General features: G+C 35.5%; 1 protein-coding gene across 5 annotated transcripts in view; it reads left to right on the top strand.

The window, feature by feature from the left end:
• Positions 1-14,674, top strand: part of LOC109037373 (putative inorganic phosphate cotransporter) — a 37,121-nt gene that overhangs the window by 15,662 nt on the left and 6,785 nt on the right. For 3 of the 5 annotated variants that reach the window (XM_019051985.2, XM_019051986.2, XM_019051984.2), the window contains 6 exons: positions 3,449-3,658; positions 4,339-4,478; positions 9,739-9,969; positions 10,925-11,012; positions 12,352-12,575; positions 14,397-14,546. In XM_019051985.2, coding sequence (XP_018907530.2) covers positions 3,463-3,658; positions 4,339-4,478; positions 9,739-9,969; positions 10,925-11,012; positions 12,352-12,575; positions 14,397-14,546 — 1,029 coding nt within the window. In that variant the 5' untranslated portion in view covers positions 3,449-3,462. Of the gene's footprint in view, positions 1-2,787; positions 3,058-3,122; positions 3,265-3,448; positions 3,659-4,338; positions 4,479-9,738; positions 9,970-10,924; positions 11,013-12,351; positions 12,576-14,396; positions 14,547-14,674 lie in introns of those variants that run through there. The other 2 variants (XM_019051987.2, XM_019051988.2) reach the window with 2 other exon arrangements.

A 14,674-nucleotide genomic window follows, 5' to 3' on the forward strand; every position in this document is an offset into this window, starting at 1 on the left:
CGATTATCAGGGTGTTCGCAGCGAACACCTTAGAAATCGATTCTTTACCATAGCTTCAAATTGCGAGATATCGATAATCGATCATTCACGCCACGCCACTGCTGCACTACCCGGCAAGTAATAAGCATCGAGCATCGCCACCTTCAGCTCGCAGACTCTTTCAAATACTCTCGTTTTATGGTCAATTTGTTTTAGAAGTATATCGATCCTCCTTTTATGATTTTTCGGTTATCGGCAGATAACAGTCTTCAGGTATTGTGCCCGGTGCCCAAAAATTTCGAACTATGGTCAGCGATCGTTTATAATGTATAACAAAGTGCCCGTTAGAAGTTGGACCGTGTTGCAGGCGTAAGCCTATACTGCCATGCTAAGGAAGAACGCCGTATGAACATTCGAGAATTGCCAAATTTCCTCCGATAAAATGTTGATTTTTGAGGAAAATTTTCAATATTTTTCCTTGAAATTTGCAGACTTTTTAGATCAAATTGCAAGCAAAATTACCTGAGAAATAGGAAGAAAAACATGCACAAATTTTATTGAAAATTAGTGATGTGTCCAAGAAAATTCGGCAGCGCCTATAGGCTCGGCGTTTTTCCTTAGCATGGCAGTATAGTTCCTTGCATTCGTGAAGTCTCAAAATTGGCAAAGCAATAGGTTCCTCTCTAAGAAGATTTTTGAAGTTTGTATATGTTGATGCTCGGTGCCCATCTGATGTTTGCCGGGCCTTTTTACGTCTGAAAATGAGATTTCAAACCTATAAATGTTTCCTCTTTTCCATCATATTTCAATCAGGGACGTAAATACTCTTTTTTTCTAATCTTAAAAAGAAAAGAAAATATATTACCTAATAATTTACCGACGCTCTAACGTTCCATTCTGCGCTGTCATTCGGAATTTATCAAGGAATCCTGTCGACATTTTCCAAATGAAAGAACGTGTTTACATTTCAATGTCGCAAAATTTCTTCTTGTGGGTCGTATTTTTGCCAGAAAACTATTGATTATTTCTGACCGAAAATTTTACTAATTTTTCTCCTAATTACTCGCAAGAATCAATCAAATATTGTACAGAAATTACGTCGTCATATTTTTGTGAAAAATCCATTTTTCCTCGTAAATTTTGCAACCTTGGAATGAAGTTACGTTCCTTCATTTGAGAACAGACGATGAAAGACGCCGAGTCTATATTAAGTTTGGTGCACTCCTCGTCTCGGAAAATAAATTAATTTTTTAAAACATTATCGATGAAGCGTTTTCGCAAACTTAAAACGCAGAATCCGAAGTCTTTACATGTGCGATTTCCCGTATTTTCCTCTCAATATTACGGGTGAATGCTCTCTAACTACGTCAATTCTCTTCATTTTGGCCCAGTTTGTGTGTAAATTATCGCATCATTGACTACGTTAATTAGCGTTTAGCTTGGAACTAATCTTGATAGTTCATTATCACTTATTTCTCCGCGTCAGACCAGTGCTCTGTCCCTGTCCCCCACTGTTTACAAACATTACATGCGTCATTTTACCATTATCAACTATTTTAACGGTCGTATGCATTTGTAGCGTCATAATATATTAGAAATAGATTTGTGCACAGAAGGATGTTCACGTCATACTTGCTTTGTTTTTTGTTTGCAAGACGGAAAGTTGACTGGAATTTTAGTGACCTGAAAACACAAATTGCACCCGGAAAGTGCCGATCTAATGGCATCACAAATGACGTTCAATCGGACCTCAGTCAGAAATAAATAATAAATTTTATACATCAATTAAGAAAAACAAAATAAGAGGGCGGCAGGCATCTAAATTCAAAAATATTTTGAATGAGAGATAATTATGAAATGAAATAAAGGTTTTCATTTTTTCAAGCGCTCGTGTAAGCGGTTGTCCTCGAGGGTTCCGAGTAAGTGTGAAGATGATGCTCAGATGTTACTGATTGCCGAGGTCAGAGGCCGAAAGAGGTTATTGTGTTATGAAGTCTGCTCGGCCAAGGAGGCGGAGACACGATTAAAGAAAGAAAAAATAAATATTAAAAAAAAAAAAAAAAAAAAAAAAAAAAAAAAAACATTAAACCTGACTAAGCTTTTGACTATAGCCACTATCAAAATAAGGCAAAAAGTGAGGCACCACTTCTTGTGCGTGACCAGGTGACCCGTAAAACTGAATTTGAATCGGAAGGAGAGATATCGGAGCTCTGTGCCTTAAGATTTAAGGATAGGCTAAAAGCATCATTATACGCTACTTACAATATAGTACTTACGGTAGATATTTGTTCCTTGAAAGACGGCCCTTCTCTAACGTTAGATCGCCATTTATACTACCTAATGCTTCGAAGAGGGAATTTTTATTTAAAACAAGCTATCGTCATCCTGGCTCCTTCCTGAAGCAATGGACCACTGGAAGACATGGAAAACCATGCATCACGATACGTGTCTTCCATTCGAAATTGCACGAGGTTCATCGTGGACGCACTGGACGTTCCTCTAAATTATGAGTGAAAATTACTGTTTTTCGTGTTCTTAACTTCGATTTTACCGCTCGCAGAATAACCAAAGTTTACGTGTATCCTGGATACTGAACTAATTTTAGTGCAATTCATATTGCAATAATTTTTTCATTGGTCCGAACTGTTTCAGGCAAGTTTGCAAATATCCTGCATCAGAGAATGAATGAACTTAGCGTGGAACCTAATCATAGTTACATGTTCAATGATAAGTTCGTTAAGAATATATGACCCGTTTGACCTAGAAAAAAAAATTTCCTTATTCATCGGCGAGAAGTTGGCACTGATAATATTTGTGTGAATAAAAAACGCGATACGCTGTCGTACCGAGTTGATCTTGAAAATTTTCGATTATTCAATGTGTTTTTCATGATCTTCAGACGAGGGAATATACTTTTGCAATGCAAAAATTCTTATACTGTACAGTGGTCAACTATTTGTGAGCCTTCTTTGATGCATCACAACTCAACGTTGCAAAATTCCTCATAATTATTGCAGTTTTTCATCTGAGCGGGATTCCACTTTTAGTGCCGATACTTTTTAGCCAATACCTAGAAGTGTAAGGAAGCTCTAAAACGATTTCTAAAAAATAAGTGCTATCAATCACATTTTTTGTATGGGTTGCTGTGTCTCAAGAAGTGCTATCCACTTGGAGCTTTACGATGCAGAATTACCAGCAATCAAGAAAATCGGGAAGTATCAAAAAAATTCAAGACCCAGAGAATCCGAGGAAATTAAAGTTGGTCAGAGATGTATTGAAAAGGAAGTACGTATTTTTAAGTATCCAAATTATTATGATTCGGAGCATAACAAAGTTTAGTACTGAATTTTTAAATTTTCAGGGTCTTTTGGTGGGGGTTGAGGGGGGGGTGGTAGGATCAAACTACTTATAGTTGTTTCAGAGGAAGCTTGATAATCGCCTAATTTTCTTTTTTCCTCCTTTGTCTCAGGGTTCTTTCCTACAATGGAAGAAAAGAAAGTATATCGAATAGATGAAGGTAGCACCGAAGATGTGAGTCAAAAAAGTAACCATGATATAATTAACGTCAGCAATGGAAACAAAACTATTCACGAAGATGGCCATAACAACAACATGAAAGTGACAAATGGTGAAAACAACTCAACAATTGAAAATAAATCTGTTCCAGCTACAGATTCTAGTAAGTATTAAGTAACTCATGATTCAATTAGGTATATAGGATTGTATCAATTTAAAGACTCAAGAAGTTTTTTTTGCCATGATTAGTAATAAGAGCAATAAACTCCTTTTTCCAGTTTTTCCTTTGGAATTTTGTTTTAAAAAATGCATACTTCTCAACACTTCATATATTTACTTTTTTATATTTGTTTATGAAAAGCATAGCATAGAAATAAATTACCCAACAGCATAACTTTCGTCTTCGTGGCCTTAAAATCGGGGGGGGGGGGGGGGGGGGGCTGCGGCTGCGGCTGCAAGTCTCCTCATCATGAGAAAAATTTATTTAAGTGTGAAGACTGAAGAATGGCTTGAATGTTAAGTCCCTTTCTTTATAGGACTGGGGTTTTTTTTATTTTAAAACTCCCAGAAGATCATTTATCAAAAATCAGTTGAAAATAACTCCAAACAAAAAAATTTAAATAAAAAAAGCTCAACTACACCAGTTTTTGGTGCTATTGTCACAAGTCCACCAGTTGCTCTCAAAATGTTTATTCCTTTAGGTCAAGTCCTAGGAGGCTCTCCATGTAACAGTATTCAATGAGGCATTATAGTTCTTCGTAAAAGTCGATTTTGCATGTTTAACTTTCTTATGAAAACCCCTTGGTTTTTCATTTTTTTTTAACCTGAACGTATTATTTTCAGGCACACCATTATTGGGCACAAGGCAAATTCAAGCTTTACTACTATTTTCTTGTTTTTTTGTTTCCTTCTACATGAGAGCAAGCCTCTCTATGGCCATAGTTGTAATGACAAGTAAAAATAACACCAATGGAGGATACGAGGTGAGTGAAAGAAAAATAATTTGTCCTTTGCAGGTGTATACTGTTTTCTCCTTTTTCTAATATAGGGTCATTCCATATCGACGGTGAAAGTCGGCAATCACATAACTCGTTTGCGGTGTCTGAAAATCTCCGCCTCTACGTCATTTTTTTAAAGGAGAACAAATTGATATTATTTCTTGAAGTTTTTGCAGAATTTTCTTCGCATTGAGAAGAAAAATCATGACAGTTTTAAAGAATTGCCGTTGAGTACTTTTCCATTTAAAAAATAAAGTATGACAGGAAGTCTGCGACGTCTCAAACCGAGTTATGTGATTGCCGACTTTCACCGTCGATATAGAACCTACCAGCCATGCAACCGCCCGACTCGGATTTCGATGATAAATTTTTTTCTTGATCAGACCACCAAATAATGAACTTCTGCAAAATATTAGGTCTCAAATCGAAAAACTCACTGAGATATGAATTTTGGAAGTTTTAAGAATTTTCAAGAAAGAGACGTTTCGAACTTCCGAGAAAGAGAGGGTCATTTTCCCCAAAAAAATTCATTCCGCGCCCATTTTTCGTCAGATTGAAGTGAAAATTTGACACAATGTCCATGAAAGTATGTAAATTTGAGAATAAAATGCATAAAATGTTCGACTTTACTCATTGATGTGCTGCGGTTGATTGTTCGTTGTGATTTTGTCTGATTTTAGCGATAAAACCTTCCCCTCTTCAAATGCCCATAACTTTTGAGCTGCAAGTTATTTTTTGCTCCAATTTTTTTTAAAATGCTCCTAAAAGTATTAGAAAGACGCCTAAAGAACAATTCTGATGGCGTTTTGGGCTTTAGTATCTTTTTTTTTCACTTTTGTCCGAAAAAGGCCTAAAAAACTGGAAATAACACCAAAATTGTTCCGATAATCGACCATTACCCTGAAAAGTCAACTCAAAAATCGCTCAATTTTTGCCAGAATGGTCCTTACTGTATGTACAATATGTTTGAAAAATAAAATCAATGGTATTTCGGGTTTATATATCTTTAACTTCGAGTTTTTACCGAAAAAAGGCCAGCAAAACTGAAAAACACTGAAATTACACAAATTATCGGCTCTAACGTTGGAGTAGCAACTCAAATATTGCTCACATTTATACTGAATGGTTCTCACTGCATGTGAAATGCGTCTGGGGAATAAAAGTGATGGTATGTTGGGTTTCCATAACCCTTTTCCCAACATTTTTACTCAAGAGAGGCTCGCTCAACTGAAAAAAGCGCTAGGAAAATCTCATTAACCGACCATTACATTGAAAAAACAATTGATTGGGGGCCCAGATTTTTCACCGAAGGACTCTTGTTGTATGGGAAGCACACGAACTTGAGGAGTGAATATAGTGTATTCTTGGTTGTAGTAGTTTTCCCCTTCACTCCAATTTTTACGATCGGCTTTAAAGTAAGGAAATAAAACTGTAGGTATCTCTCAACTGATAGGCATCTGTTATGGAATATGAGTATATCACGGGTGATAGACTCAAATTCGGGTTGAAAGTTTGTGAGACCGTTCGGCACCAGTTGATTTTTAATAAAAGGTAGAATCAACAAACTACTAGAATGGATTGAGAATTATAGACACTGAATTTTTGGAGATGAAATCTAGAGTTGTACTGAGTCAAAAGAGATAGCACAGAATCACAAGAGTTAAACAGTAAAGAAAATAGTCACTCAGAAAATGTGCAAGAAGGCGAGAGTGGGCACAAACGTACTTGTACGGGTCTAGATGGTAAAGAACCTGGGGTCTAAGAGATGAGAAAAGACAGACAGACCTAGGTTTTAGGGCAGCGCACGCTTATATAGACTTGCTGAGGTCACGGGTGGTGAGACAACAAGCGTACACAAGATTGGCTGGCTATAATCTATGTAGTTATCAGCTGCAAGTTTAGTAATTAAATTTATGGGTGATTCTTGGTGATGGCTGGGAGATAGGGGTGAAGAAGACAAAAGTGGACGAAATCCAGCCATCACTAATGAGTGTTCTAAAATTAATAAGAAATATTCGAAAATGTAAGGCAAAAAGATGAGAAGGTGTCGACAGCATCCCTATTCACATTAAATGTGATTTACTGACTCCTGGATGGCATCATAATGAGGTTAATAACTTTCAAATGTATTCTGAAATAAAAATTAATGGAAAAGATAAAAAGTTCTAATAGGAATTATCAGAACATTAAATTGTTAAAAATTGAGGGAGGTTATTCATGCTGACTAGAGTTGAAGTATTGTAATTATAGTTTTGCAAAATTGAGTTACCTATTTATTTCCTCAACATCTCAAGCAAGGGTTTTACTCTTAAAGGGTGGGAAAAAATATGTACAAAAATCATGTATTTGGATATTTTGCGTTAAAAAAATAGAATGTTATCAATGAAGTACCTAACTGTAAGGTTTGCCCTTGATTCACTCAATTCAAAACTTAGTTGCTTTTTCAACTCAAAGCATTAACTTTTTCTCTAAACTACCATCAAACATAAGGAAAAAAATTAAAGATGAGCCCCGAAGCCACAATGCCCTGGTCAGACATTATCTAATTGAGGAATGTCCATATTCAATCAACGATTTTTTAAAGGGGACAGGTTGATATCATTGTCTTTTTTTTTTCTTTTTTTTTATATATACATATATTTATTCTTGTTTCTTGTTTAGAAAAATTCGACGCATTTGTAGAAGCCATGTGCAAGCCAAAAAACAAATAAAGATATATTATTATTATTATTATTAAATTTACTTCAAAAAACTTTTGAATTTTCAGATCTATAAATTAGACTGTTGCTGATATAGATCACGATCTTGATTGCCCTGAATAATTAATCTAACCCAGAGTAAGTTAAAGTTATGCTAGAAATCTCAACAAATTCGTTGTTGCGTGTGTGCGTTATAGGCATTGGTTCTTTGGGCTTGTTCTATCCAAATCAGAGGAAGAAAAAGACTTTGAGATTTCATTTATGTATCCATCCGCGTCCGTGAATTAAAAAGTTTTTTGGAGTAAATTTAATGCTTCGAGTTGAAAAAGAAACTAAGTTCTGAATTGAGTAAATCAAGGGCAAACCTTACAGTTACTTTATTGATAACATTCTATTTTTTTATCGTAAAATATCTAAATACATGATTTTTGTACATATTTTTCCCCTCCCTTTAAGAGTGAATCCCTTGCTATATTCACTCCTCAAGTTAGTGTGCTTCCCATACAACAAGAGTCCTTCGGTGAAAATCTGGGCCCCCAATCAATTGTTTTTTCAATGTAATGGTCGGTTAATGAGATTTTCCTAGCGCTTTTTTCAGTTGAGCGAGCCTCTCTTGAGTAAAAATGTTGGGAAAAGGGTTATGGAAACCCAACATACCATCACTTTTATTCCCCAGACGCATTTCACATGCAGTGAGAACCATTCAGTATAAATGTGAGCAATATTTGAGTTGCTACTCCAACGTTAGAGCCGATAATTTGTGTAATTTCAGTGTTTTTCAGTTTTGCTGGCCTTTTTTCGGTAAAAACTCGAAGTTAAAGATATATAAACCCGAAATACCATTGATTTTATTTTTCAAACATATTGTACATACAGTAAGGACCATTCTGGCAAAAATTGAGCGATTTTTGAGTTGACTTTTCAGGGTAATGGTCGATTATCGGAACAATTTTGGTGTTATTTCCAGTTTTTTAGGCCTTTTTCGGACAAAAGTGAAAAAAAAAGATACTAAAGCCCAAAACGCCATCAGAATTGTTCTTTAGGCGTCTTTCTAATACTTTTAGGAGCATTTTAAAAAAAATTGGAGCAAAAAATAACTTGCAGCTCAAAAGTTATGGGCATTTGAAGAGGGGAAGGTTTTATCGCTAAAATCAGACAAAATCACAACGAACAATCAACCGCAGCACATCAATGAGTAAAGTCGAACATTTTATGCATTTTATTCTCAAATTTACATACTTTCATGGACATTGTGTCAAATTTTCACTTCAATCTGACGAAAAATGGGCGCGGAATGAATTTTTTTGGGGAAAATGACCCTCTCTTTCTCGGAAGTTCGAAACGTCTCTTTCTTGAAAATTCTTAAAACTTCCAAAATTCATATCTCAGTGAGTTTTTCGATTTGAGACCTAATATTTTGCAGAAGTTCATTATTTGGTGGTCTGATCAAGAAAAAAATTTATCATCGAAATCCGAGTCGGGCGGTTGCATGGCTGGTAGGTTCTATATGGAATGACCCTATATGCACCTAGGTCGTTCGGAAAACAATGCGACTGGTGCCCGTACAAACAAACATTAACCTCCAGCAAAATTCAACCTGCATAGCACTAAAGAGTAACCCATCAGCCTTGAAATAAGCACTTTTAGAGTTTGTTCCGTTCAAAATTACGCTTGTTTAAATGCTGTAAAAATCTTTTGTTAAGGGTTCCATTTTTTTTATTTTCAGATAGTTTTTCGAGAGAGAGAGAGGGAAAAAAAAATGCAAAATCAAGATTCAAAATCTGTAATCTTTTATACTCTCTAACATGAAAAGTTGTGGCTGAGGGGCAGAATTAGGTGAGTGACTCGATCTATTGTCTGAGGGTGAGCTTGGGCCCTCTGAATGAGCCAATATACCTGCCCTTAAATAATAAAGGGAGCCGCTCACCTGACTCTGCCTCTCAGTCATTACTTTTCAGCAACATATCAACATTCTCTGGTCAAAACACAAAAACTCATCTGCTTGAAACCACTCGACATTAAGAGGATTATGTATGTTTAGTGCATCAAGATAATGCCTCACACATAGGTGCACATAGTCCCAGTAGCTCATCCAGAAAAAAACCTCAAGTTAGAACTTCATTCATTTGAGAAATGAAAGTGGCCGCATAAATTATTGTTAAGATCCTCACAAAAGATTTTCGACCCTTCTTGAAAAATGGATAGAAATAATCGGTGCTTTACACCAAAAAATACACCTGAATTGTCCCATAAAAGATAGAGACTTTTCCTTTTTTATCATTTCTCAGCTTGTAAAAGCTGAAACCAGCTTGTAAAGTTACTCTTCTAAAATTTGAATCGTAATTTTGAAGTCATTTTTTTTGGCTTTGAAAAAACTTTATAATAGTAAGTGAGGGTATCTCCCAACAAACTATCTTCTTAACAACTAAAATAATAACTTTAAAGTATAATTTTTCCAGAAATATACATCATAATTCATCAAAATTTTATCTATGTGAAGAGTAGAAGTTTGTTCTTTAATCCATGTTTTTATTCTGTTTTGACAGGTGTACAATTGGACTGAACCTGAAAAAGGAACTGTTCTGAGTTCTTTTTATGTGGGTTATTTTCTCATGCTGCCTTTTGCAGGTCAGCTCGGACTAAGATATTCTTCCAAATTGCTGCTTGGGCTGTCCTTATTCGAGGGCAGTATCTTGTGTTTGATCACTCCTTTCGTCATTCCAATCGGCGGATGGAAAGCACTCTGTGGTCTACGAATTTTGCTAGGATTGAATCAAGTAAATTGGTATTTCTGAATTTTAATATTTTTCTCTTTGCTATGATCCAGTTAAGTTCATAAATTCAATCATGTCCCTCAGTTACTATGTTTTGGTATCTTAATTGAGGGGCTTGGAGGTCAAGGCGCCCAAGTGCAGTTTTTGGAAAAATTGAGGTATGAATGATTTCAAGTAAAGCTAATCTTAATGCATATTCTGTGAAAAATTCACTCCCAAATTCTAATTTTTAAGCATCAAAAACTCAGTTTGAACTTTCTTTCCGCCATGAGGGTCCATGTAATTTCGAAACTTCAAATCCACATTTCTCGAAATCGCAAAAACTGTACTTACGCGCCTTGTTCTCCAAGCCTCTAATTTACCCTTCATCGCAACAGTGATGTGTCAAAGATTTGTTTAACTTTCCCATGTCATCATTTGAAACTGGCTTTAGACAAGAAAGTCATATTCTGATTTAAAAAATTGTCACTTTTTTCATCCATTTCCCATTCATGTATTTCTCTTAAAGATGTCAAAAAGTTTACAATTGGTCCTCCCCCAAAAGGAGCAAAAAGAATAAAAGAGCAATCCTCATACGTTGTAGTTTCATCAAAAGGATAATATAAAATAGAAGCTTTTTCGGAGAATTTGGCATTTATATCTATGTATCATGAATTCAAAATGGTTGTCTGAGAAAGTTGAAATCCTAAAAATCATGAATGGCTACCATTTTGGAACAGTGACTGGTATGACGGCAAATTTCTTATTCTTGTTAAATTATCTCCAACAATGTATTCTAAGAAGGGATATCCTTTAGAAATGAAAGATTGCAACTAAAGGCAGGCTAAAATGTCAGCCCCCTATCCATTCACAACCATTAAGAAATATTCGGTCCTTACAAGACATTTGCCTCACCTTGTATCAAATTACCCTCCAACATATTTTATTTTGCCAGTAACATATGTCAATTATGTTTCAGGGATTCTTGACGCCAATTTGTTACACTCTAGCAGCCAAATGGTCTCCTCCGAATGAGAGGAATCGATTCGTTGGATTCTCTGTGAATGGTTAGCCATCTGCTTTAATTACGTAAAAATAATTATTTTCTTCTTCTTTTATTATTATCAACTGCAGATTTTACAAAAATAATTCCTTTACCTGAATAAGTATTCTTTATCTGAATAAGTATTCTTTATCTGAAAAGGAAGAGTACTCCTTCTTTATTCGCTCTCCACGTGGTGTGTTTGTGTCATGAAAACTGTTACCCTGCAAAAGAGTTAGTTTCCCAAATTCCTTCAGATCTTGTTGAATTTTCACTCACTTATCTATGATATTTACTCAATGAGAGAGTCAACATAACTCAAAAAGGTTGAAATAAAAAAGAAAAATGCAAGCAACAGCATCAACGATAAGAAAAAGAAAACAAAACATCCATGAACGTAAAAATTATAAAATTAGCATCCTTTTATTAACTGGTTAATGGTCCCCATTTTTTTTAGACTAAATTTTTCAGCAGATCGTGGCTCAAAGACTGTTCTAATCTTATTTCTCTGTCTCATGATCCAATAGACCACTGAACAGGGTACGGAGTCAAGAATTACGATACATGTTTCTTATCAAAATTTTACATAGATTACGATGAATACATTAAACCTTTCCAAATTCAACCTTTAAGTGAGCAAAGAACAGTTTTTGCCGATGTCGATTCACTCTTGATGAATACAGAAAAACTAAGTAGAGTCTATTCAAGTCAGATTGAGCACCAAACTAACATCAGCATATCGACGGTGTAAGTCGGCAATCACATAACTCGTTTGCGGTGTCTAAGAATCTCCGCCTCTATGTTATTTTTTTAAAAGAGAACAATTTGACATAATTCCTTGAAGTTTTTGCAGAATTTCCTTCACACAAAGAAGAAAAATCACCGCAGTTTTAAAGAATTGCCGTCGAGTAGTTTTCCGTTTAAAAAATAAAGTATAACAGGAAGTCTGCGACGTCGCAAACCGAGTTATGTGATTGCCGACTTACACCGTCGATATGTTTCAGGGTGAAAACATTTTCCTGTGTACACACTATCTTTTTTGACAAGATTTAAGGCACCTTGTATTGAAAGAGGAAGGAAACTTGTGTAAAACCAAGCTCTGGTTTTTTGCATAACATGTTTGTTGGTTTCAATGCCTAACTTTATCCTTGTTGATCATGATTTTTCCCCAGGGGGCAGCTTGAATTTACTGTTTACCTTCGTAAACTTCTAACATTTACCTCTCACTCATGACCTAATTTTGAAAGCTATCAACATCTTCAGTGAGTTTTTGATGAGGAAACATGTACTGTAGTACCCTGTTTGGTCCTTTTAGTGTACCTTTTACCTAATACTAATTTTAATTTTTAACCCTCCAACTTAAGGTGCAACTCTTGGCCTTTGCCTAGCAATGCCAATGGCTGGATACCTTGCTGGTAGCAGTTTCGGTTGGCCATCTGTGTTTTACTCTGCCGGGCTTTTAGGATTCTTGTGGAATCTATTTTGGCATTTTTATGGTGCTGATAGTCCTGCCTCACATCCCAAAATATCTAAGAAAGAACGAGATTTCATTATCAACTCGTTAGGAGACGACGTTGATGATTCAAAGGTTTGTAAAAGTTGTTTTTGCAAGTGCTCTGTTGTATCGTCGTAGGAGAACAGAGTTTTCACAGGTGTAACCTATATAACCTGTACCGATCACAATAAACGTCTTTGAGTTTCCCTGTTTTGGGCTTTCTCCTCCAGCAAGTAAATGAGGGTGGCTACTGTACCGAAAAAGTAAGGATACACCGAAAAAGCACGGATTTTGGAAGGTTGGTACGGAAGTATGGAAAAGGTAGAATTTTCGGTGAAAACGTACGGAAATTCAAGATTTTTGTGACAAACTCTAGAAAGTAGCATTGGCTGTATGCGATTTTCTAACATAATCCCTTTATCAACATCCCGGTTGGAATCCTCCTGTTTTTCAATTTATTCCTTCGTCAATCCATCATTCCACTTTTCCAATCCGAATATAGTTAAAAATGCGTGTAAGGTGAAGAAAAAGTTAGGAAACGGTAAGGAAAAAGCAAGGATTTTTGAGGATTGCCAAAAAAGGAATTCTCGGGAAAGTAAGGAAAAAGGCACTAAAAAGCAAGGAATTTGAATGGCAGGGCACCAGTAGACATCCTGTAAATCCATCTATCTATCTTTCTAAAAATTATTGTCAATCATGCCCAAATTATAACATAAATTACTCTATAAAAAAGAGGAGCACATTCAGTAATTAATATTCCTCACTTAAAAATTGTAAAGAGCCCCGCACACTCCTTTTGGCAATGTGTGCTGTTTTCGATTTTCAATTTTATTATTGCATTAAACTCATCTATGGATCCCGATCAAGAGTCATCATTTTGCCAATTTTCTACGTTTTTGCACCATCCGCTATGGAAGTTTCAATGTTTTCTCGAATAGATGAAAGCAGCGCCACAATTTAACAAGGGAAACTCCAGCTGGTGAGTGGGAAGGAAGAGAGTGGGAGAGAGAAAGAAGGAACTTATAAGACTACTGCTCGGCATTATACTGGTACCTAAATACGCTGAGGTTTTCCTGATTTCATCTCGTTTTCAGCTGGTGCTGAAAGATAGAGACATCTTTTTGACTCTTCATCGCTGTGCTGCCTTCATCTATTCAAGGAAATATTGAAACTTCCATAGCAGATTTTGCGAAAATGATGTCTTATAGAAAGTTCGACAAAGATGACTTAGGATCAGCATCCATAGATAAGTTTAATGCAATAAAAAAAATTGAAAATCAAACATGGCATTCATTCCCATAAAGAGTGTGCGTGGTCCTTTAAAGGAGCATCGAGGTCTCACGGCAGTTATCCTTAATTAAATGAGTAATACAGAGGATATTTTTTAAAAATTGGCAAATTTATTTTAATTTCCCACTACGCATAATTTTTAAAAAAAAAAATAAATAAATAAAAATGATTGGTTTAAATTAACCTTAAACTCTTCCCTACTTTTTTTCTTTCTTTTTTTTATAAATTTTCATCTGCGCTGTTCAACAATTAATCTCATTAATCCTAAATTCACTGTAACATGCCATCAAGCATCTCGGTGGTTACCAAATTACATATTTTAAAATAACACCTTTCCAAAAAAACAATTAACATTTCATGAGATTAATACAATTATTCTGAGAGAAAATTACAGCACTTGATTGTCCACCCTACCTCCTCTCTACCAGTGCACCTATTCTAACATGAAAATAAAAAAGAAAGAAAGATAAAACCATGAGAAATGGGATGGAACAGTCAAAGAAAACTATCCCAGCTCTTTTTTTTATTTATTTTTTAATTGCCTGTCTTAAAGGTTCTTTTATAATATTTTGAAACCTGATATTGGCATTGCTTCAATCACAGCAATTCATCAATCTTTTTCAGAATTTGGAAACTCCGTGGAAAGCAATTTTTACGTCACTACCTGTTTGGGCGTTAATCTGCGCTCACTTAGGAAATGGATGGGCCTTTGGCATTTTGACTACACAATTACCTTCATTCATCAGTGCAGCTTTAGGTTTCAATATTCAGGAGGTGTGTATCATCAATTCCACTGTTTTATAAAGTGATGTATAAATAGGTTCGGCTTCTGAAGAATGAGTTGATAGAGGAAACATTTTTTTTTTCTTTTTTTTCTTTTTTTTTTGTATAATATGAAATTA

This window comes from Bemisia tabaci, chromosome 5, assembly GCF_918797505.1.
Source record: "Bemisia tabaci chromosome 5, PGI_BMITA_v3".
In the NCBI taxonomy this organism is placed as follows: Eukaryota; Metazoa; Arthropoda; class Insecta; order Hemiptera; family Aleyrodidae; genus Bemisia; species Bemisia tabaci.